The 23,094-nt window shown below is 52.0% G+C and overlaps 9 protein-coding genes across 9 annotated transcripts; 4 read left to right on the top strand and 5 right to left on the bottom strand.

Moving 5' to 3' along the window:
• Positions 1 to 432: 432 nt before the first annotated feature.
• On the bottom strand, positions 433 to 1,711 carry M436DRAFT_45313 (phospholipase A2; the record flags this gene model as incomplete). Its single annotated transcript, XM_013572561.1, has 4 exons — positions 433 to 511; positions 577 to 1,093; positions 1,150 to 1,301; positions 1,440 to 1,711. The coding sequence occupies 4 exons, from the start codon at positions 1,709 to 1,711 to the stop codon at positions 433 to 435; spliced, it is 1,020 nt and encodes a 339-aa protein (XP_013428015.1).
• A 387-nt stretch (positions 1,712 to 2,098) lies between these two features.
• On the top strand, positions 2,099 to 2,548 carry M436DRAFT_16164 (LexA/Signal peptidase; the record flags this gene model as incomplete). Its single annotated transcript, XM_013572388.1, has 2 exons — positions 2,099 to 2,365; positions 2,420 to 2,548. Coding segments are annotated over 2 exons (396 nt in total), but the record flags the coding sequence as incomplete, so codon positions are not given.
• Positions 2,549 to 2,913: 365 nt separating this feature from the next.
• On the bottom strand, positions 2,914 to 3,403 carry M436DRAFT_81200 (uncharacterized protein; the record flags this gene model as incomplete). The annotated part of the gene is made up of 2 exons (XM_013572816.1): positions 2,914 to 3,286; positions 3,348 to 3,403. 2 exons carry the CDS (start codon positions 3,401 to 3,403, stop codon positions 2,914 to 2,916), a joined length of 429 nt encoding a protein of 142 aa, XP_013428270.1.
• An 825-nt stretch (positions 3,404 to 4,228) lies between these two features.
• M436DRAFT_45318 (uncharacterized protein) lies at positions 4,229 to 6,266 on the top strand (the record flags this gene model as incomplete). Its single annotated transcript, XM_013572562.1, has 2 exons — positions 4,229 to 4,334; positions 4,390 to 6,266. 2 exons carry the CDS (start codon positions 4,229 to 4,231, stop codon positions 6,264 to 6,266), a joined length of 1,983 nt encoding a protein of 660 aa, XP_013428016.1.
• Positions 6,267 to 6,759: 493 nt separating this feature from the next.
• M436DRAFT_45591 (uncharacterized protein) lies at positions 6,760 to 7,239 on the bottom strand (the record flags this gene model as incomplete). Its single annotated transcript, XM_013572606.1, has 1 exon — positions 6,760 to 7,239. One exon carries the CDS (start codon positions 7,237 to 7,239, stop codon positions 6,760 to 6,762), a length of 480 nt encoding a protein of 159 aa, XP_013428060.1.
• Positions 7,240 to 7,914: 675 nt separating this feature from the next.
• Positions 7,915 to 10,032, bottom strand: M436DRAFT_45311 (uncharacterized protein; the record flags this gene model as incomplete). The annotated part of the gene is made up of 2 exons (XM_013572559.1): positions 7,915 to 9,725; positions 9,816 to 10,032. The coding sequence occupies 2 exons, from the start codon at positions 10,030 to 10,032 to the stop codon at positions 7,915 to 7,917; spliced, it is 2,028 nt and encodes a 675-aa protein (XP_013428013.1).
• A 5,644-nt stretch (positions 10,033 to 15,676) lies between these two features.
• Positions 15,677 to 16,504, top strand: M436DRAFT_45482 (uncharacterized protein; the record flags this gene model as incomplete). Its single annotated transcript, XM_013572589.1, has 1 exon — positions 15,677 to 16,504. One exon carries the CDS (start codon positions 15,677 to 15,679, stop codon positions 16,502 to 16,504), a length of 828 nt encoding a protein of 275 aa, XP_013428043.1.
• A 3,584-nt stretch (positions 16,505 to 20,088) lies between these two features.
• On the top strand, positions 20,089 to 20,727 carry M436DRAFT_63131 (uncharacterized protein; the record flags this gene model as incomplete). The annotated part of the gene is made up of 3 exons (XM_013572654.1): positions 20,089 to 20,094; positions 20,153 to 20,414; positions 20,603 to 20,727. 3 exons carry the CDS (start codon positions 20,089 to 20,091, stop codon positions 20,725 to 20,727), a joined length of 393 nt encoding a protein of 130 aa, XP_013428108.1.
• Positions 20,728 to 21,785: 1,058 nt separating this feature from the next.
• On the bottom strand, positions 21,786 to 22,849 carry M436DRAFT_72173 (uncharacterized protein; the record flags this gene model as incomplete). Its single annotated transcript, XM_013572733.1, has 3 exons — positions 21,786 to 22,126; positions 22,181 to 22,571; positions 22,724 to 22,849. 3 exons carry the CDS (start codon positions 22,847 to 22,849, stop codon positions 21,786 to 21,788), a joined length of 858 nt encoding a protein of 285 aa, XP_013428187.1.
• Between the last annotated feature and the right edge of the window lie 245 nt (positions 22,850 to 23,094).

The following is a 23,094-nucleotide window of genomic DNA, read 5'->3' as shown; positions in this document are numbered from 1 at the left end:
GGTGATGCATAACAGTAGCTCCTTCGTGTTTGCAAGGCTTTAGGCAACAAAGACCCATGCAGCTAGCGCATCCAATAGCCCTCCTTCCGTACAGGCCGATGAACCGATCTTTGATTCGGCTCGTGTCCGAAGCACCACTATCAGCGGAGAACTGACGGCCCAGAGGCACGAATATCTACTGAGCTGAACCCATACCAGAGGGGATCGGTTTATATCCATGTCCCTCGCTACAGACTCGACCTCTGAGCTCTACGACAACTATCGAATACAGCAGACAACCCTCCTGTTGATGTCAAGCTACTGAGAGAGTGAGAATACAGCTTGAAACGTGCAACCAGTGTCTAATAACATCGTCCGTGTCCGGCTAGTGTCTTGCAGCCTGCGATGGATTCAAGCGTAGCCTCGAGGCACATAACCTTGACAATGTACGTTCTACTTGTTGACCGCTCTGGCGACATCGCGAGCAAAGGCATTGGAAGCCCAGAACGATCCAGAGAACTCCATGTCGTACCTAAAGAGAAATCATCAGCCGCGTTTCTCGTAGGTCTTGAATCTCAATCGGGCGTTGTCACTTACCAATAGTTGACAGCACAACAGTAACCCTCATCACCACAACTCTGCCCGACCTTGTGATACCACATGGCAGGTAGATACATCATATCACCCTCGTTGAGCGTGACTCGTAATGGCGTGACAAGCTTCGAGTACAGCGTCGGTCTAACATCAGGAAAATCCGGATCCCACGTTGGTACTGGAACGATCAATTCAGGCTCATCAAGCACATGCTTCAAATCCTGCACTTTCAGGTCCGCTGTCTCGTCCTGGCTGGTTGAGACATATGTGGTGCCAGGAATGCTTTGCTCGTTGACAGCAGCAGCAGCTGTGGGGGGCATGATGACAAAGTGCTTTTGGCCTCGCACCTGAACGTACAGGTTCTCGTAATTGTCTTTGTGAAGAGATGTGGTGGAAAGACTGTTGCCGAGCCAGAAATTCACAGCCTCGGGTGTTTTACGGAGAGCGATGCGAGCAAAGGGTATATCGGAAGGGACATCGTCGAAAAGAGGGGAATACTCGTTGCGAAGGTTGTCGTTTTCTGGAAGTCTTCAATATCGTGATTCTTCGCGAAGGAGAGAGAGATAGAAAACGTACGCGTCTGAGCATACTTGATGGGTGTCAATACTGACGGATTTTCTTCTTGTTCTGCGATGTAGCGGATGACCTTGTCGAAAGGCTCGAGCCGTTCAAGTGGCTTGACGTAGGATAGTGAACCATCATCTTCTTGCAAAACTGCATCTGCGTTGCTTCTTGCGTGTCAACACCAGGAAATCGGTCGAGTATGGTGGAAAGGGAACTAGAATGAGAAAATGTAGAGAGTGCAGAGGAAAGCGATGTTGATCAAGAAAGGAAAGGAAAGGAAAGAGTGAATCGATAGCACCTACCCGAATGGAGTGATTGCTACATTGACGAGGCTGTCACCAAGGACATTGAGAAGATAATGTGAGTCCCACTTTTCAATGGCCGTCCAGTCTTGAGCACCTTTTCTTACAACAAACGGCCGATTCCTGGCGACATACTGCATGAACTCAAGGGCACTTGGCTCTTCATATAATTCATCGACGAGACTTGAGTTCAGTTCATCATAAGTTGTGATGAGCTCCCGAATCGCAGAGTCTAGCTTAGTCGCTTGATCTTGAGTAGTCGAGTGTGTCATGTCTCTTTTTTCTAGGTTAGCAGGTTGCTGTGAGAAGTCTGGTTCAAGAAAGACATTGGTGGACAGAAAAATGTCGTGGTGATGGTCCAAGCTTGTGACGATTGTCGGCTTGATGCATCATGCATGATCGCGTTTCCTACGACTTTGGATTCGTTATACAGTGCTGGTCAGGTTGCCATGTTGCGACGACTCCTGCTCGCACACCACGGTGGCTTTCGTACGAGGATACCCACGACCGGACTACGGCGGCGAAATATCTCGACCTCAATCTTCGGATATACAATCTCAGGAACACCAAAAAGCGTCCAGCAATCTCGACAAGCAGGAAGCCAAGGTAATCGTTTCTTGAACGGTGCAGGCGAGGGACTCGGTCTTGGACTCGCAATCCTCCTCAGTGTACACATCTTCTTCGACCACGGCTATAGCTGGACTGGAACATGGGGGCCTTCAATGCTTCCCACTCTGAATGCCAGCGGCACCAGCGTCGTCATCTCCAAATGGTACCGACGCGGCCGTGGCATACAAGTCGGTGATATAGTGTCATACAAGCATCCTATACAGGGAGAGCTTACAACCATCAAAAGAGTTATTGGTATGCCAGGCGACTTTGTGCTTCGAGACACCCCCAGCAAGGGAGATGGCACTATGATACAGGTAAGAATGTGTTTCTGAACAGGCCTCCGATTTTGCTGACACGGACGGTAACAGGTTCCTGTCGGTCACTGTTGGACGGTCGGAGACAATCTGGCGGCTTCGCGCGATTCGAGAATGTATGGCCCAGTGCCCCTAGCTCTAGTCAAGGGCAAGGTGGTCGCCATCTGGAACGACTGGCTGGAGATGCCCCAACCAGTACACAACGCTTTGAGAGAGTACAGAGGCATCGACGACGCCGAAGATGCGGTGGCCATATCAAAAGGAGGTTGAAACAGTTAGGCGTCACCAAAGGCACAACAAAACAACAAAAGCACAACCACAATACAGCCTCTGGAAACAGAGAAGACAGGCCGCGGCAGAGTCTACGACGGCACAAGCACCACGTTCTACACACTGAACAAGAAACAGGTGCGACGAACGACTCAAGGCTTGCTCAGATGGGCTTGATTGAATCGTACTAGGAAGGACGTAAAGTGTTCCTCTGATGGAGACAAGCTTCATGCATGGCAAGCGAAGACTCATGCTGGGTATATAGACATTTTGATCCATCACTTCTTGCTGCTGCCACTCTTGACCCATTCGGCAAACTCGGTGCGCTGGCTTCTGATGTCGAGGAAGCCCTGTCTCTGCTCCAGTGCGGCGTAGGGGTTTCCCCTAGGACCCAATGGATCTCCATTAATGGTCTCAGTCTTTGAAGCCTTGTCCTTCTCCAGCTTGCCAGCCCAGACGCGCCATTGGATGGGCTTCAACTCCGGGCTGCCTATGACGATGCCGACGCAGAGCAGCAGAACGGCGACCAATGTCTCGAGTGTGATGTCTAGCGGCAGATGGATTGTTGGGATTATGTACGAGTGAGCCGGAGCTGCGGCAGGATGGCCGGCGAGTGTGGCTAGGGTTGAGTGTTCATGGGCACTGTAGACACTGTAGAGCGAGTCAGTCGGGAGTAAGACGGGCGGCGCCGACGGCGAGTTGAGAAACGTACGCATGTGCCAATAACACAGCGCCAAAGATGTTAAGGGCGCTAGACAGAAGAGCCATGACGAGTGTGGATGATTTGGCAGGAGAGGGTGTGGCCGACTTGGTGAAGCAGCTTTGCAACGAGCGAACGGTCAGGTCCGGTCCGAGAGAATTACAGAGCAAGAGGGGGAGCTATGGCGAGTGCCGTTCGTCTGAGTCGCAGCCCAGTCTGGCGCTGGAGAATCAAAAACCGTTGTTGCCGAAGATGGTCTTGCTACGAGACAGAAAGAGCCATCCAGCCACGAGTGACGACCTGCTACCTGCGCCGCCAAGCCTTTCTGGGGAGAGCTCATCTCTCCTTCTTCCTCTCCGCAGCACTTTCCTTCTTGCAATCATCCACCATCATACATTCATCGTCTCGTCCAACCGCTGCGGCACTTGGTCGTCCTAGGCTTCCCGTCTTTGTCGATATCTGATGGTAATAAAGTATCCCGACCAATTAGTCTTCTTGAGTATTTGACCATGTGTCTGAGTTCAATTGCCGTCTCCTCAACGTTCAAAACGCTTTATAGGTTCCAGTCTCGTTTCTGCTTGCCTACTTCCGGTTTTGTCTTGACTCTTTGCTGCTGAGAAAGTTCCTCTTGGCTTCAACTGCTGCAAAAACGTGCTGAATTTGTGTTCGTCACCCTGAACGGTAGGTGGAGAGGTCGTTCGCTATAAGACATGGCGCCGCCTCGACACGTGGGTATCTACTGCCTAGTCCGATTGTCTTCTCTCGTTATCTCCCATACGTTCGCTCTCTTTCTCTGGACCAGGCCTTGGATTCCGCATCCATTCTCTCTCTTCGTGTCCGGCTCTTCTTTCTTTTAACACATTCGCCCACTTCGGGTCCGGCTCCTGTTCAACATGCACATTCCAACTGTTCAGTCTCTCGTTTGCCTCTCTCTTCTCGCCTTTCCTTACGCATCTGCTGCTCCTCTCGATGAGCAACTTTCACCCAGAGCTGCTACTAGTATGTCGCTTCTGCATGACACCAAGACGGAGAAGTACTTACTGACTGAATCCAGCCTGCAATGCCAACGATGTCAAGACCGTGGTTAACAGCAACAAGCAGCCAATCACTTACTGCAAGTCATGGCTTTCGAGCAAGAATTCAAAGTCTACCGTCAAGGGTTTGAATGTCGCCCAAGTCAGCAATGCTTGCAAATGCATCCAGGCTTCTGCTTCTTCTTCCTCTGTCGCCGCAGCAAAGAAGACAACAAGCATCAAGAAGATGTCATCGTCCACCAAGAAAATCACATCCTCGACACGAAAGACCACATCGTCTACGAAAAAGTCGACATCTTCTATCAAAACGGCATTGAAACAGGTTTCAATCTCGACGAAAGCATCGTCTTCGATCAAGAGCTCGACCTCGACTAAGAAGACAAGTGTCTCAAGCAAACCGTCGTCTACCTTGAAGTCTTCGACATCATCGAAAATGTCGACTTCACAAAAGGCTACTACCAAGTCAACAAGCGTCACCAGCCCGAAGTCAACACCGATCTCTGCGTCGACTAAGCAGAGCAGCAGCAGTTCCAGATCAACAACGAAGATCTCCTCAAGCGCCTCACCCAAACTTCCTACCTCAAGCGCATCCTCGAAACTCTCTACCTCGAGCTCGTCACTTCTTCGATCTTCCACTTCCTCGGCGACTCCATCTTCAGCCTCTGGCACCTTTTCTGCAAGCATGTTCCCCATGGATCCTGTTACCAGCGTCACCGTCAACCAAAAGGCTCCCACCGGTGTTTCGACCCGCTCGTCATCTGACATCCAAACATCTTCGAGTACCATTGACTCGAGTCCGACATCTTCACCGTCTGCTAACACAAAAAATGTCTCTGCTGGCAGTAACATTATCATCAACGGAAATTTCAACCAAGGCTCCACCACTGGATGGCACGGAGCCCGTGCTTTTGGCACAAAGTTTGGCGTAGCTTCTCTCGCTGGTGATTCGAACTACGAAGCACTTGTCAAGTATGCACTGGCTGCCAACGACAACGCGAGTGGTCAGCTCTACCAGAACGTCACTATCCCAGCCAACTCTGACTGGCAACTCAATGCCAATGTATTTATCAACTACCCTACCGGCCTTCCCGTTGGCGTATCTTGCGTTGTCAAGTACAGTCTCGGCGATGACAGCATGATCCTCAAGCAATACGGCGTTGCCTCTGCAAGCGGTGCCGTTCTGTCCGACACTGCTTCTGGCACACTTTCGCAAGGCTTCACTGGCAGATTCATGATTGACACCTACTGCAACAGCGCCAGTTCTTCGGCAGCAAGCTTCGTCCTGGGCTTTGGCAACATCCAGCTTTCCATCTCAGATGCCGGGACTGCTGCTCAAGCCGCTGCAACCACAGCTGCCGCTACTGTTTCCAGTCCTTCGTCGACAACATCCTCGGCTGCAAGTGCAGCAAGCACAACCGGCACCAACATGCTAACCAACGGCAACTTTGGCACAGGCGACTTCTCAAGTTGGGCTCTGTTCCGCCTGGGCAATCCCACCTTCGCCATCCAAGGCAACCCCGGCTCTTATGTCTCGGTTCTTACCTTCCCCGCTGGCGGTGATTCAAACAACCAAGCTGCTCTGCTGCAGCAACCCGCGACCGCACAGTCCGGCAAGACGTACAGCATGTCTATGGGCCTGCTGCTCAACTACCCCAACGGTCTGCCCAACGATGGTTCCTCTTGCAGTCTGCAAGTTTACTTTGTCGATTCCAACGGTTTCGGAGTTTCGTTTGCGCAGACATCGTACAAGAACGGCGATGCGGCGTTCCAGAGTGTTACAGGCAGTGGTTCGGTGAACAATGGGTTCAGTGGCAATTTCAACATTTTGATCAGGTGTTATGGCAGTGCGAGCGCGATCGTTGCTGGCGTCGAGGATGTACAGCTTATCGAGTCTTAGATTGTCATTCTTCTCTTTCCCCCCCCTCTCTTTCACATAGACGAATTATTTCTCGGCTTTGATCCGTGTTTTCTCTTTCAAGCAGGTCATATATCTCTGTTGTACCTTGTGTTTCGAGACTAGACAATCGGCCTGTGTGTTTGTAGAGCTACTCTTCTCGTGAATGGCCAAGCTCCTTCATGCGCGCCTTGGTCTCGGCGACAGTCGTCACATCCTCGTAACCTTCGGGCATGGCTTCTGGGCCTGTGACATAGCACTTGTGACATAGATACTTCTCGTCTTTGTGTCCTTGCTCATCCTGGCTATCTGCACTTTGGCGTTGTTTCCACCTGAATTGAAGACGTGGTTAGCACGATGAACAACACTGAGTAGCGACAAAGATAACGGCCTTTGCCGATAGCTAAGCTCAAAACCGTCGAGAAGCAAATCACAGACGAGTAATTATGCTAGCTGCAACGCTGCAGCAATCAAAATCGCAGCGGTCTGGACCTCATCAAAGTACTAACCAGACTCGCGCTCCTCCAAATCTAGTCACCACACATCTGCTGCATGAATGCAGGACCTTGTGCTCGTACTGAACAGGCAAATGAGACTTCCATGGCAACTTTTCCCTGAAACACGCGTGATTTCTCAACGATTGATGCAAGAATTTGCCAAGTCTGAAGACCGGATCTCGAGCGTAGCGCTTCTTGTTATTGTTGCGCATGAGTTCCATGTGGCTTTTTCTTTGCTCCTCTGTCCGTTTCCTGCTTGCCTCGCGGTCGAAGTCCCTGTCCCTCTTCAAGTATTCTGGATCGGTCTGGCGCTTGAGTCTTCTCGCCTCATTGTATCGGTCCATCTGTGCACGTCGCTTGGCTGGGTCGAGAGAATATCCCTTGGCCGCATGAGACGAAGAAAACGTCCGTAATTGATTTGTCGCAGAGGTGACTAGTGCTCTGAGGCCACCCAGCCGCCAGAAAGGTTGAAGAGACATGATCGCAGAGTAAACTTGCTGTCTGACACAAGATCCTATGGCGCCACCAAGTTCCGCCAAAGGATGACCACTCTTTGGTGGTGGATGGCGGCAAGGGTGATGCTTTCGGAGACTCGATGAGACCGTGTTGCGCCGTTGTGGGTGAGTCGTCCTCAGCCAACATCGAAAAGAATCTGGGGCAAATTCGAGGCACGATGGGCGAACACGCCACCTAATGATTCGCTTTACAACTGGATCCCTGCAACCATAGTGACCTTCCGAGCACATGCAAGGAGCATGCAGATTGATTTGAGTGGCTTGTGAGCACGACCTCTGGATATACACGCGATAGGTAATGTTTCTTGGGCTTGAGATGATCATAGCAGATATCGTGCGTGGTGACAATCAGAGTCAGTGGTTGAGATTTTGGCAGCGCAACTATGCATAGCAGACAAATCGTATGTAGTGATCAGGACTCCGATGTACGTATGTAGTCTTCAGACCCAGACGCCCAACTCACACTCGAGCCCGAATCATCATGCACCTCTAAGAATGTCTCCTCCTCAGGTATCCGACCTCTATACCAGTCGGTTTGTCGAGATCGCAGCTCCCTCGTGTTCTCGTAATCCAGCCCCTTCTGGTACACATCGAACATGGACACTTAAGATATAAAAGGAAGTTAAGTGCTTTTTGAACTTAACCCATTAGGACGCTCGTCCAATCGAACTTCTCCCAGCGTTTCCGGAAGCTTTCGACTCTAGGATCTTGTCTGATCCACCTTCCCTGCTTCTTGATAATCTCTGGTCCTTTTCTCAGCATACCTCCGATGACCTCTCTTGCAAAAAGATCGCCTTTGGGCCACCTGCGCTCGTCTTCGATTACATGACCTAGCCCTCCATCCAAGTTGAACCACACGTGGAAGTATGGCATCTCCTTGACTAGACTTTTTCTGAATGCTTGTTTACCATATCCTGCACGTTGCGAATTCGCAAGAGTATCGATGAGTTTCTTGTGCTGACTCCATTCTTCATCGGCGCTGAGGATAGCCTCCTTGAAGAAAGCAGGCGCGTTGTCAGCGAGATGCAGAGGTACTGGCACTGCGAAGAGCGCTGCGTGGCCACGTCGGCTGTGCATGTGAGCTGCATTTTCATAGAAAATGACGCCCTTTTCGCGTTCGTAATACATGCGAGTCAAGCTCTTCATGAAGTTTCGAATCTCCTCCCATTCGTCGTCATCGCACTCTAGTAGATTGAGACGATGTTGGATGGGCACAATAACGGCGCCGCCAGTCGCGAGCTCGGGCTCTGTTTGCAAAGTCATGTAAACTCTCGTTGCTAGTGAGAGTATAGGTGCTGCTGGAGGCGTATTCGTATCTTCATGGTGGCACAATGGGCATGAGTCGAGGATCTTTTGCATCTTCTGGAAGTCCCCAATGGCCGTATTGCGTAGATTGATCTCAGACTTGCCAACTCGCTTGGCCAGCTTGCCGGCATTCTCGTCCATGTAATCGAGATCGTCAGTAAACTTTGCATCTTTCGCGATACGCTCCGCGAAGGCTTTGCCCTCACCACCAGCCATACCGCGGGTGCGTCTTTCTTGACGGACCATATCTTCAATGCTCATGTCCTCATTCTCCTCGACGTGACCACGTTCGCGGCCACGCTTGTTCTCGATATGCTTTACTTCACCTCCGCGGCCACCAGCAAGCATACGGTTCTCGACAGCGCTCAGGACGACTACATCTGATTGTTTGTTGTTGGCAGCAGAAGCAGTAGCAGCAGCTTCATACTCGGCCTCCAGAGCATCCACATTAGGTGCTTTACGCAACTTGGCCTTCATCAATTGCGCTTTGAGTTTATTCAGAGCGGTCTGATCCAGGGCCACGGTTGTGGTCGGAGGGGGAGCTTCGTCCATAACTTGGCCTTGATTCTGATTTGCAGGTTTAGGCACGGGAAGGTTGGCAGCAGGCTCTGGTGATTGGCGGTGCAGACCAGCCTTTTGTTTGCGCTCGGCATACAACTCACCACTGGGCTTTTCGAGACCAACATAGTCCTGTCCGTACATTTGGCGGCGGTCCAACTCACGTTCTTCTTCACGGGCGTCATCAAAGTCCCTCAAAGAGCCAAAGCGTTGGACAGCAACTTCGTCTTCGGGCCGACCTGACTCTTTGGCTTGACGATAGACAGCATTCAGCTTGGTCATACGCCATTGAGAACCTTGGTCGCCAAAAGTGTATGTTACGTCGTGATGAATGGGTTCATCGTCTACAAGTGGAGCATCTTGTACCTCTTCATCGTCTTCCTCTAGGTCTCTTGCGAGTTGTTCCAAGTCCTGGCGATGTATTTTGCGGTCAAGTTGGTCTTTGGCAGAGACGAACTGCGAGGGTGGAGATTTGGGACGCTGTCGCTGGACGTAGTCGACGTTGAGTGACGAGGGAGCTTCCATCCAAGTGTCGCGCTTGAGGTTCGTGCTGGCAGCAGCTTCCATTTGTGCATCGAGGGCGTCGTCTGTTGGAGGTGCAGTCATGGCCTCCTTCTCTACCCAGTCGTCCTCTTCAGCGACGTCTTCCTGAGGCCGAGCTGGGCGAGGCGAGCGACTGCGCCTGCGCTTGGAGTGTCGGTCTCTTCGGCCGTCTTGATCGTCTCTGTCGCGGTGATGACGGCGCTTGTGTCTGGAGTCCGAGTCATGATGGCGCGACGAGCGATGGTGATGGCTGTGACGCCGTCGGTCGTCGTCTCTGCTGCTGTGTCGCCTGCTTTCAGACTCGTTGGTCTTGTTGGCTGCTAGTTCCTTTTCAAAATCGTCGAGGCCCATGGTGGACGGATATCAATGACGAGAGGTCCTCGGTAGTATACTAGGTAGGTATGGTTCAAAAAGTTCACCAACTTCAATGCGGGACTCTGGAGCATGACGCGTTTGTGGCCAGTGCATCCCCTCTCACACTTTGTCGCGGCAATCACGGTGCTCACTGCTGTCTACCCGCCAACAATCACGTCTATCTGGTCATTCACTTGGTATACTCATGTGCAGCTGCATGAATCGTTGGCTTCAAGAGTGTTCGTGCCATATAAACACATCTAACGAGCCACCGTTGTGCTCGACCATGTGTCCCGCTTACCTACATATCATCGTCCTCACTGCGTGCCATCATGTCCAATCCATCTTCTACTCCCTTACTATATATGCCGCTCACTTACGATAGCATCCCGACACGCTTGTGCTCCGTTGTCTCCGTACATGGCTAAGATTTGCTACCAGCACGAGACCATGCAATGCCATTATCAATTTACTCTTTCCTGTCTTGACCCTGTCCGATCGATCGATTCCCATCAGCCGACTTGGATCCTCCTGCATTGTCAGCTCGTTCGTCATCACGCTGCTTGAGAAAATTCTGTCATTGTCTCAACTCCCATCTGGTCAATAATTACCTTAATTCAAGGGCCATGCTGTTCTGGCCATTCTGGAAAAGTCTAGCCCTCTGTCAACCTATACTTCATGGTCTTAAGGTGACCGCATGCTGCTGTCACGCCCACTCGCCTTCGGATCGCATATCATAGTATTGCCCTAACCGGATGCTGCCGCACGCGAGAGAGAGGTGGTCTGCACGTAACTATGGAGTTTCTGCCATCATTAATAGAGCCTCGTGCGTCACATCTCGGAGTTCGAATCGGTTCTTCTACCCTTTGGTTTGCCCATGCCGACCCAATATCCACACGCCGTCGGCACTTTGAAATGGCAGACTGAGGCCCTCCCTAGTGGCGGCAACGAGGCTCCTGTCTCCTGTGTGTGTGGAGTTTCAACTGCGCGCTAGAGCCTAGTCACTACGTGGTTGCAATGTCAGGCATGGACATTAGGGGCTGAGAGCCGCAGTCTTTTGATGAGTTGGAGCCTCGCGTCGACGCGCCTGCGCGACTCGCATAGGTTGTGTTTCGTTGCGCTTATGTGTCCTATCCTTCGCCTACCAAACAAATCCTTCGCCTAGTACAAGAACGACAGGCAGGATCCCGTCTGCTGCCCATCCCTGGTTGAGGACTGCCGCTTGACCGCCAGACCGTTGCATCAACACATCTGCGCGGGCGGAGCCCACTCCCTCCGGCTCTGATTAAGCTTGTTGGCGACATTCTCCAGCCAGCCTGCAAGATACGTATCTTTGCGGAGACGGACGTGTGCATAAACGCTGTTCTTGCAATGTGAGCTCTGCAGTGTACGGATCCTCGTCCGCTTGAAGGATTCAATGGTCGGGATGCGAGTCCGAGATAGAGGAGCCGGTCGTGGAGACGAAATGAAAGGATCCGCGTAACAACATTTGATATGTTCCATAGTAGTGGGTAGCAGGGTATATCCGCAACGGGGATTGGATGCGAGACGTATATGTCGATGACCAAGAACGGTAGAGCACGAGATCCGCATACGTCGTCAGGGTGTGATCCTCTTTTTCCGTGTGCTGAGTTTTGTAAGTCTCACGCTCCTCTCAACGAGGATTTCAACAGAGGTCCCCGTCATCAATAGGGACAGCATAATTGAGACTAGGACTGCATACAAGGAGAGCTGAGGAATATCAATGATTACTACCCAGCTTCTCGAAACTGCTCTGTGATTTCAGTAGCTGCACGCGCTACATACTCTCACGCACGGAGAGGTCGTGTCCGAATTCAGAGCGGACCTGGGTCCAGCGTGGGGCTATACAACGCGGACATATGCTTGACCAGCACGTATGTATGTGGTCACTCTACGTCCGTTAGCGAGCGCAGAATCTTCACGAATCACAGCATCGTCCTGACTCCTTGGTTGCATGTTCAATAAATGTTGTCCGGAATCGCAGTCCTGTCATCTCGCCTGAACGGTTGATTCTGGTCGCTCGAGCAAGAGCGGCATGAAGTTGTCGATGCGCAGAAAACTAGCCGGTCGTTGCTAGCTGTGAACATCATGGTGCCGTGAACCATAGACTCCAAGGGTCAAGGAAAACCCTCCGGTCTACAGAGTACTGCCAACTGGGCTAGAGGAGACACCTCCCTAACCCGAGACCGAGTGATGCGGACATGTCTAAACTCCGTGAACCGCGAAGACTGTCCGATATTGACCCGTATACTCTCTACACCATGGCTAGTGACATGCAAAAGAGTTTAGAACGCGGGGTCGCGATGGCGGACTGTGTTGTGGATGCTTCAGTATCTATGACATCAGCGCTCCTCTAACAACGAGGACCTACCATAATATCGAACATTTGAGCACTACCTAGAGAAGCAGACGGCTAACGAGTATGTAGATCCGTCACAGAGCTGTGTTGTAAAATTCCTGCAGAAGAAGCACGGAAGGCCCCTATGCAGGTTGTGAATCGCCATGATCCGCACACTCGACTTTGTCGACATGCCCATACGTGTTGCATGGCCTAGCGTGAATACGTAACGAGCAGTCGTGAGACTGTTTCCCATCTACTCCGTACCGGAGATGCATGTGCGTACGGTAAACGTGACAAACCCACCAGACCGGAAGGTGGTTGGATCGGGGATCGATAAACCTACGAATCAGTTCTGCAGAGTTTTACCGCATGCCATCGCGATCCGTGTCTTGAGAAATCAAAGGATGAAGTTTCGAAGGAAGCTAACAGCCGGAACGGTTGCATGCAAATCGTTAGCACAGAAGCCCTGACCCGCGTGCTGAAGCCGGCAAGCGATATGGGGAAAGCTGTGGTGGTTCGTCAGCGATATTGGCACATTTTCGGGCTGCAAGTGAAACATGGAAGTAGGTTTGAGAGCAACTGTGAGATCATGCAAGATGTGAGGGAGACCAACGAGTCGCAGCAGCAAGATCTGTAGACTGTAACCAATGTTTCTCACGCGCAGCGGCAGGGTAAGAGATCGATCGATTGCGACTCGAGGAGTCGAGGGGCTGAGTCTGTCTCAGTCGGACAGTAAAATTGGCCTCGGGAACGCTTGAGCCTGAAAGAGCTAAAGCAGGGATTTTTCTCAGGGACCCCTACTGACAGCGGCGATCTCTCGAACATCGACGATGGTGAAAGAGGGCCCTGACACCGTGCGTGCGGTTGGGCGCAAGCGGCTCTGCGGGCCTTGACATCAAAATTTCTCGAATCATCCTACAAGACTTGGAAGTACGACAGCGACGTCATTGAGACTGCTAGAGTAATGCTGGAGCCACAACCTCATATCATGGCCAAACGCGCTCCCATCACCGATACTGATGGCACCTGGAGGTCGGTTATGGACCCTCAAAAGGACCCTTGGGAGAGAGGCTCTAAGGAATCGCATCCCAAATGGGTCAATTCGAGGGATGGCAAAAGCAAAAGGACAGATTCGAGCAGGCAGATCTGCGTACCAGCAGGTCGGTTGTGCTCTGAGTAGCGATTCGAGGGGAGATCGATCAATCCTGACAACCCAATTTGATGGAGCATGGATTTTTGGCGCCGTCGAAGCTCTGTGCCCTGACACTGATAAACGAGATGGCAGTTGGCGAGAGACAGCAGCGTCAGGAGCTGGCCTTAGCTTAGGAGGTCATTTGATGATTACTATCCAGATATCAATAGTCGGCTGGCTGCGACAGATGTCCGTGAACGAGAAAACAGGGGACCGACAACAAAGACGCTAGGGTGAAACCTTGGTGTGTGTGTTCTGCAGGTAGAGCCGCAAGACCCTTATTCAGACACGATCTTCACAAATCAAGCAAGCCACGGGTCCCCTATACTGTACCAGTGAAGTCAAAACCGGATTGCAGCAAGATGAGGGTCAAGTAATCAAGGGTGTTTGATAATGCGACGGTAGATACCATCGAATCTTGGTTAGGGAGCGATGCAGCAGGAATGGATAGAATTGTCGAGCGGTTGTGCCGGTGCTAGTCAAGAAATTATTCTCTGTTACAGAGAAATCCAGCTAGAAAGAGATGACCTGGCGGGGGGATCGAGAATTTGTAGACATCGACGCTGAATGACAGAAAGTGGGGGCAGGATTGACAGGGACGTTCGGAGTGGACTTGTCTGAATGCGGTAAGACCAGCTGCAGGGCCGAACAGTTCTGCCCATCTGTGTGATGCGAATGTCTTGACCAAGCGCCTTCCCAATGCGGGATAACGTACAGAGTTTACCTGGAAGCTACACTCCCAGTTCTCACAGAGCAACGGAGGTGGTATTTTGAACACTACCACGATTGCCGATGCGAATGCGAGGCGGGACGAGGGGGTTCGATGATTGCAGAGTTCCGCGAGGATCCGCCAGATGAATGGTGCACGCCTATGAGCATTTGAAGCGGATACCATCTGTACGAAACGGCGACTGTGTTCGTACGGCGGTGAATCCGATGTTTACATGCAGACATCGCATGGCCCATGAGCATGTGTGGAAGAAGCAGCGTAGACTCAGCATGTGGGACCGGAACGAGCGAGTCAGTCGTGGAAACTTCACGTGCGCCTGCGTGCGAGGGGTCTCCTAGCTTCGAGGTACGAAGGAACTGCGAGAACCAGGGAGACGAGCAATGGTCCCAGCGGATGGCAGGGATCGGGCTTGCGGGCTTGGTTGGTAAGACTTTGCAACCGAGTAGCAGAGGCACAGGAGAGGGCTTCCGCCAAATCGCCGATTGCTCGTTCAGGGCCCCGCTCTTCTGTCAGGCAGGGCTGGCGTGTGGACGGGCACTTGTCGCGATAAGGTTGCGTTCAAGCATGCATGTCTCCCGGCGCAGACGATGGATGGCGCTGGCCGTCCGCGGCGTATATGACGATCTCGTCTATGGGTCAACTCGGCCGTTCGTGGCTTTCCAGGGTAGTAACTGGGTTGGATATCCCGGCTTTGCTATCCCAGGATCCGACCGTGGTCAAAGTGCTCCACGAGCGAGTAAAGGCGAGTGGGAAGCTTTGGTGCATCCCCTCGCGCGCCGTGCGCTGTCTCGCTCATAAAGTACCCGCCTCCCTCGCCCAGTGCGAGCCTTGAAAGTGTTCAGTCTCTCAAAAGGTCCATTCTGCTTCACACCTGTCACTACCCTTTTCCCATCCGACACACACAGACCTTTCACACACACTCCTCTCCAACAACCAGCACACCAACAAACAAGTCATCTCGACCTCGCGAGCTTGAGCTTTTGTAAAGGCTCCCAACCCATTGTATATTCTCTGCGGTCTCGTATCCGCAGACTGGCCCAAGACTGTATTCCTCATGATGGACGGTAGAAACAGCATCGGAAGGAAGGTATCATTGCTCAACGACGACTCGCACACTGCTGTCGTGCTGCCCCGTCTGGCGCCGCTGAGCGTCTACTACCGGCCGTCGCCCTCGCCAAGTTTGGCTTCGAGCGTTTCCCCACAAACTCCCCGATTGGTGCGAAGCGAGTCGTCGGACTCTCGCCGACTTCCACTTTCACCTCTCACACCACCCCCAACATCATCCTTCGACCATCTGCACCACCACGACAAGTCGGCCCACTCTCACTACTTCATCGGACCCGCTTCGTTCGCCAAAATGGACGACTCGACGCCTTCAGTCTACCCCCCGGTCCCGGACGCCCAGCCCGTCGCGCCTTACCCCATGTCCGCCGCCCAGGTCGCATCGGCAACGCCCGTCATGTCGCAACCCGCCGCACTATCCTACCGCAACTCCAACTCTCCCGTCTCCGAGTCTTCCCGCGCCGCCCCTGCTGCCAACAAGACCTCGACCAAGAAGAACCAGTACCCCTGCCCGCTGGCCAAAGTCTACAACTGCAGCGACTTCTTCACCACCTCTGGACACGCCGCCCGCCATGCCAAGAAGCACACTGGCAAGAAGGACGCCTTCTGCCCGGAGTGCAACAAGGCCTTCACCCGCAAGGACAACATGGAGCAACATCGTCGCACCCACCAAAACGTGCGTGGCCCTTCAAAGTCTTCGACAGATGGCCGCGTCAAGAAGTCCACCAAGCCTGTACCTCGCAAGTCTGTCAGCGGTCCCTTGGAAGCTGCCGCCGTAGCCCAGCTGGAAGACCACCAGTCGCAGCAGCATCAACTTCCTCAACATCAACTCCAGTTCCAATCCGCTCAACAACCCATCATGTCGACTAGCCCTTACTACATCAACCCAGACCCCATTCAGCCTCTTCCTCAACCAATCTTGTCTGAGTTCACCACAAGGCCTCCGCTCTACCACCGCTCCAACTACACAAGCTCTCTTGACTACCTCCCTGCTCAAGCCAGTTTGATCCAAGACCCCGACCTCCATTACAGCTACCCATCGCCTGGTCTGTCCAATGGCCTTGACACGCTTGCATTGGCAGCAAGTGATCATCGCCGCATGTCTGATGAAGGCTCTTGTTAAACATTCCCTTTCTCGTTCACAGTCACGATGGTCAACGAATTCTCAATGCCGACACGGCTCCTCTTACTGTTTTGTCTCCTGGTCTTTTTTTTTTTTTGCAAGCACATATACCCAGTTTCGATTCTGCCTTTTGTTTCCCCTAATGCCGGCTGAGGAGGACTCATTTTCACAAGGTTGACCGCATGAGCAAACCAGGTCGGTTTGCATGCTTGGTCCCATGTATCACTAAAAGCATTACACTGGCGTTGGAGGTTTCTGGCTCTCTCATTTCGAAAGAGTATGGCACTCATGATACATGATGTATAATGCAGTCGTCTCAAGTGATCTTCACACTTGGTTTCGTGACTGTCGACAGAAGGAAATGGAGGATTGGCCATTCCAGGCACAGTACGATGTACTAGAACTAGCTATTGAAACCATATGGTCAAAAGATCACTTCAAGCACTCTTCCTTTCTCCATTCTCCATTCACTTCCTACTCTAGACATATCTAATAACGGCTCGGCGTTGCTGACAACAACAAGTCCGCTATGGTCCATCTGCTTCCCCCTATGCCAGATTGGCTGTGTCGGAGTCAGCAAGTCCGTGGATGCTGACAATCGTGCAGCGATGACCTGTGTGACGTGAAGGATGTGTAATATGAATTCATGCAGTGGTCCATCAGAGCGTCGAGCGACCCGGACACAGCAATTGCAAGCGAAAAAACGTTCCACCCCGACGCACGTTCAGTCAACGGGGCTCTTGTCCGGCAGCTTCGTCAAGAGTTTCATTTCTTACGCACGTAGAAATACATTGGTACACCTCAGGATTTATCCGGGTACATACGAATACTCAGAGATGTCTGGTTCTTGGACGCATCGAGACCATTGGGAATTTCCCTGGAACCACAGGGTTCAACCAGGAGCCTCAACAGCAGGATCTGTGGGAGGTACGGGTTTCCAGGCTTTCCACACTTGCTGGACAGCAATTGTGTGTCCTGCGGAACGATCTCGTAACGCGTACATGTATGATGTACCTGTGTTCGGTACTTGGGCGACTGCCCTGCAGACCCCAGCGCTTCAGGCTCTCAGCTGAGGTCCACCTCTCTGTACATGATTCGTAACACGAGGCACGTCATCTGTCCGCGTCTCTGCAGGGATCCTGGCTGGAGGGGCTTTTTCGTATGCACAATCCGTAAAATCTTGCCGTCGACGTGGGAAGAAAGCATCAGTACGGACTATGATCCGGATTGGCCGCAAATGACCCCGCCAGGACCCTGGTTCAAGCCAAGGAGAAAAACAATGGGGCTGTTGCAACATCACTTGCGCCAGCATGACCGTCAACGAACACGTTCTCGCGGCTCAGGCGATAGGACAGTTTCCAAGATCCCAATCTCCAAGAGGCGATGACATTCCATATACCACCTGATAAATCGAGGACAATCTGCGGCTGATGATCCATCACCCGCTATCGTTTCAATTCCTGAAAGCTGATCCTGATCCTGATGTCGGTACCTCGATCCTTCACTGACTGCCGCACCACAGCCCACCTCCCCGGCGACCGCTCTTGCGGCGTTGAGGGCTTTTTGCATGCAGGTCCGCTCTTTCACGCCTACCGCAGCCAGAATTCCAAGGGCTCATGTGGAGATGCCTTTCCGCTAAAATCCTTCTGCCCAGCCATGCTTCTATGTAACCCTCTTCGGGCAACGCAGCCTCTGGAAAGGCGAGCACCGGTAGGGGATGCTACTGACACCATACTACATGTGTAACTTTGTCTTGCAGGCTGGAGAAGGTGTGCACTAGCCATGTCTTCCGCGACGCTGACGCCTCTGTAGCTCCTCGGATCTGGTCGGTTGGTCAATGGCGCCGTGAGCCAAGGCACCTCGAAAGGACCCGCCCTGGATTTCATACAGTATCTCCACATCATCTCCTCGTTGTTGCGCCCTTCAGCAAGCCGTATCGGGAGTCCCTGTCCGATCTTTTGGTTGGCTGGCACTTGTTTCGTGGCCGGCCAAACTTTATGTATGACTTCGCCTCAAGGGTTGTTGTCTCTTCCTGCGCGCCTCATGCTAGTTCGTCGACGCCGACAAACTTGGTTGTATGAACTTGTATCCAGACTGCAAGCCCTCACAGTGACCTCCGCTTGTTGCTCCCAGCCTCCCAGGGCTCTCGGTCCCGAGTAGAGTTTGAGGCTCCGAGCATATTGTCATGCAGATTTCGGGCCTTTATAACCTTATCGATGATTTTGGAATGTGAAAACACAATCTCGAGCTTTGCAAAGTGAAAACAGGGGTCCTCTACCAATCAATGGAACTCAAACGCAATGTCGACATCAGATAATTATGTCGTCAACATGAGTTTTAGACTGATGATCTCGAGAGCCTGTCTGATGAGAATCATGAGACCTCCTCCGAGTCAGATTGGCGCTGCAACGGTCAAATAACCTCTCGGCCATGTCCGACACAAAGCATTGGCTGGTGACAGAGCCTCAGGGAACTCCGCGGACGGAGTCAATGTCCTGCTGTACCTGGACTGTGTGCACTCGGGTCTCTGGCCCTTCGACCACTTGACGGAATGCAACGGCCGTCTGCATCTCCATGGGGCTATCCAAACACACGAAAGCCGAGCCGGCACTGCACAGCCATCGTTGAGGCTCTCATTGCATGACCCTACTCAGTAGTGTCGACCCATAGTGCGCAGAGACTGCCTGCCTCAGGCTTGGATCAGCCCCCGGATGGCTCAAGGGCTCTACGAAGTCAAGTCACCTATGGCGGCATCTGGACCGATAGACTTCTGACCCTACTACCCATCGAGTGGGCGAGACGCGCCTTACCTGGGCATGCTCGAAGAGAGAGCGGAAGAAGTGATCATGACAAGAGAGTCTGAGCAATGTCCACAAAGCGCCGACGGCCTTCCAACGATCCCTAGACTCTGCACCGATGTCTACCACTTGCGGCTTGAAAGTCTCTGTTCAATATATTGACACACGTGTTGATCTGCGTCAAGAGAAAGTCGCGCTCTGAACGAAGGGGCTGAGGGTGGATCGTGTTAGCGTGCACACTACAAACTGCAAGGCAATTGGATAAAATGAAGCGCCGACGGCCACCGTGAGGATCTTTGAAGGAATGTTCTCAAGATTGGATAGGCGTTGCGTTCTGAGCATAATCGTGTTCGGTTGATGTTGCTAAAATCCTGACTCGAAACGTGGGACTGTTTCCCCGCAGAATGACGAATTGACGTATTGAACAGTTCGGCGAGTGGTTGTTTCAGCCTCCAGCGGACAGAACACAGATAAAGCTTCAGGAGACCAAGCCAGGGAATGTGTACAGAAGCTCTGTGCTATATACGTGATGGTTCACCTGCCTGCTCTCGCACCGTGCCACCATGCTGCAAGACACGATAGTCGAAGTGACTGGAGGTGGTGGTCTCGGTGGATAGAGAAGGCAGTTGCGTGCGTCATACTTGCGAGCTTCCGCAAGCAAGTCCGGTAAATCAGGGAAGGAGACATGGACGCATGAACTGCTTGTCTCGAGCTCGACCTGTCTTCTCTCACCTACCGATCACAGTCACCATAGCGAAACACATACCTACACAAACGACGCCAGCCATGGACGTGGGTGCCAGCTCAATCGTCCCGAATTGGCCGTTGCAGTAGACTGACTATGTTACAGAACTTCCGCATCTACAACCAGGCAACAGCTGCCCTGCTCGCCCTTGAAGCCGCACCGCTCCTCGTGAGTCCTAGCATGGCCGCCTGGATGGCCTCGTCCGAACCCAAGACTGTTTCGGCATTCGAGAATCTGGTTGCGCGCGAACTGGGCTTCGCTCTACTGCTGTGCTCCTTCCTCGCCCTGCTCTTCTCTGGCGAGCTGCACCGTCTCTGGGACGACGCCGACAACGTACCCATTGCTTCCGCTACTGCTTCTTCTCCTTGTATGCTATCAGATCCTGGCTGCTTCGCTTGCCGTTCCCGATGCTAACGCCCACGTGAGACTCCTCGGCCACCACCATCACGACCATGCTCTACCACCTCGCAACCGGTGTCCTGATGTACGTTTCCGGCACGTCTGCGCAGCTCTCTGGAATCTTAGTCGCTGGCGCATTGGTACACATGGTATTAGGTGGTGCAGGTCTTCTGGTATTGGTCTTTGCCAACGACGGCAAGATCAGCAAGCGCACCGGCGCCGACAAGAGAACCTCTGGCTTCATGTTCAAAAATCAGGCTCATGTGCAGAAGCATTCGTAAGGGTCTGGCATCATCAGCACGCCACTTCTTCTCGAGTGGAGCTAGGAGGGGAAAATTGTCAATTCATTCCCACTGATCAACCAAGCCTTTCACATGCGTGCCAAGACCTAATTCATTCACTCCAATGGACCTCTGTGCCCGCAGCTCTTGATTGGCTTGAGCGGAACACTGACCAAAGCTTTTCATGTGAAGTCTGGCTGAATATCATATCACGCTCGAACTCAGGTGAGAAAGTGTCCCCGCGAAGTTTGTTGCGACCCGAAATTACTTTCAGAAAACTCTCTCAAGGTCTCAGACGTGATTCCAAGACCATTGATGGGCATTGGTAATCAATGATATGCGGCATCGATGATATGCGGCATGAGGAGCAACTTGGTAAGAGACATCAAGATATAAAAAATTGCCAACATTTTACTGCCTCTGTCACACAAAACTACCAATATCGCTTCTCTCCAATGCATTCTTTCAGGCACGAACTCAAAAAAGGCACTCCTGTTACCAGAGTAGATAGCCGCAATGCATCTCCAACCAGAGAGTGTCCCAATACAGGCGACAGCCACTCAGCCCAACGATCCCCTATCCCCCCATCTACCGCCGTACCCGCAGCCTCAGCCTTGTCCACCCAACGCCAACTCTACATCTGGGGCTATCTGTATGCCCAAAACAGCAGGCACGACCCGGAGTTTGAAAATCCAGAATGCAACAAGTGCGGCAACAGGACAAGACTCCAGCTCACACACAATGGGAGGCCTTATTATCGGTGTGTGACCAGGCACAAAGGGAGCTTTTCTTGCTTTGCAGACTTGGTGGGTTACGATGGGGAAAATCCAACATGTTTGTGTGGAGAGCCGTCGAGAGTCAATTGCAATGGCGTTGGGGTCGTTTGGTATACTTGTGTGACTGGAGGTTGTGATTTGTTTAGGTACAAGAGGTGACGGTTAGTGATGGCATATAGATTGTCTTGGTGATTTCCCAGAGGTGGCAGCTATAGAAGTGTATTGTAGTAAGAGTCGGAATGAGAGTCATATCAGACTTCAAGGATGAGCGGTGTAGTATCGTCATGCGTCAACTGGTATACCAAAGGCTACGAGTTGTTTCGTGTAGCCGAGCTGAGACCACTTGTCTCGCTCTTGCTGGTCAGGCAGGTATATGATGCCCAACATCCCAGCGGCATTAGCCCCGTAAGGTCCCTCGCTGGTTCGACGAGGTATGACTGCGATCCATTCTGCAGTCATGGCTACATTGTAGTCTCTGCTGCCTTCGCCTGACTTTGCTAGCACTTCGCGAGATGCGTCGAGAAGGCGGAGGTATGAGTTGAATACGGTATTCGCATCAGCGTCGCTTGGAAGACGTATGACAAAGTGCTTGAAAGGCACATGCTCTATACCAGTAGAGATGTCTGGGTAAGTTAGCAAACGATTCGAAGGTGAGAGAGACAAAGATGACGTCAGACCGTCATGAGAAGTAGCCTTTGAAGGCCACAGTTGATGAGTTGGTAGAGGAAAAACTTGGGTGTGCTTGTGACCCTGGGATGAACCAGCATTGATGCCACAATTGTAGATGAAGAGCGACGGAGACTGGAATGCCTTCAAGACCGACCATGCCGCATTGACATCCGAAAGATCAAGATCATCGGTCTGAAGAGCATAGTGTTTCGTCGGTATCACAGTCATGGGCCTGAAAATACCATACTTGTTGACCAACAGACGATGGTTGGCACCCAGGTCTGTGACAATCTCCTCTGGATTCGGATTGACAAATGGACCACCGGCCTTTGATCTACTGGGTGCGTTGGCAGCAAGGATTGGTTTCTTGTTGAGTGTACCGGCGATGATGAATTGAAACTGGCAGTGATTGGTCAGCGATTTGGTTGATACTCTGTGTTTGTATTCGCCCATGTTCCCCTTGTGCATGGATACTCGAGGGTTGCATAGACAATGTGTTTTGGGACTTGCGTTGAAGCAACACTGATGGGAGGATGAAACAACTGACTCACGTCGAATCCATCGACTGTGATCAACTCCGAGACAGCTTCCTCATAGAAGATCTTCTCCTGTTTTGCGAGTTCGTCAAATCTCGCGAGTGTCCTTTCCTCAAGGTTTGGGAGATGCAGAGGCTCCATCAAGAGGCACAGCTTCTGCGTATGATCGAGCAATCACCAAGAGAGCAGATGTAAAAGCGGTACGACGATGATTGTGATGATTAGCAAGAAGTGATTGTCTCGGCGGGAACAGGTTGTCGCTAAGGATAGGTCGTGGCTTGTCCAACGTGTCTTATTAGCAGAAACATAAGTGTTATAATCAACATGAACGAAGCGCTGTTTATAAATCAGTCGCAGTGGTTTAGTGGTAAAATTCGTGCTTGCCA

Source organism: Aureobasidium namibiae (genome assembly GCF_000721765.1).
Source record: "Aureobasidium namibiae CBS 147.97 unplaced genomic scaffold scaffold_7, whole genome shotgun sequence".
Classification (NCBI taxonomy): domain Eukaryota; kingdom Fungi; phylum Ascomycota; class Dothideomycetes; order Dothideales; family Saccotheciaceae; genus Aureobasidium; species Aureobasidium namibiae.
The sequence above is the reverse complement of the archived record's forward strand: the minus strand, read 5'-3'. Positions and strand labels throughout refer to the sequence as shown.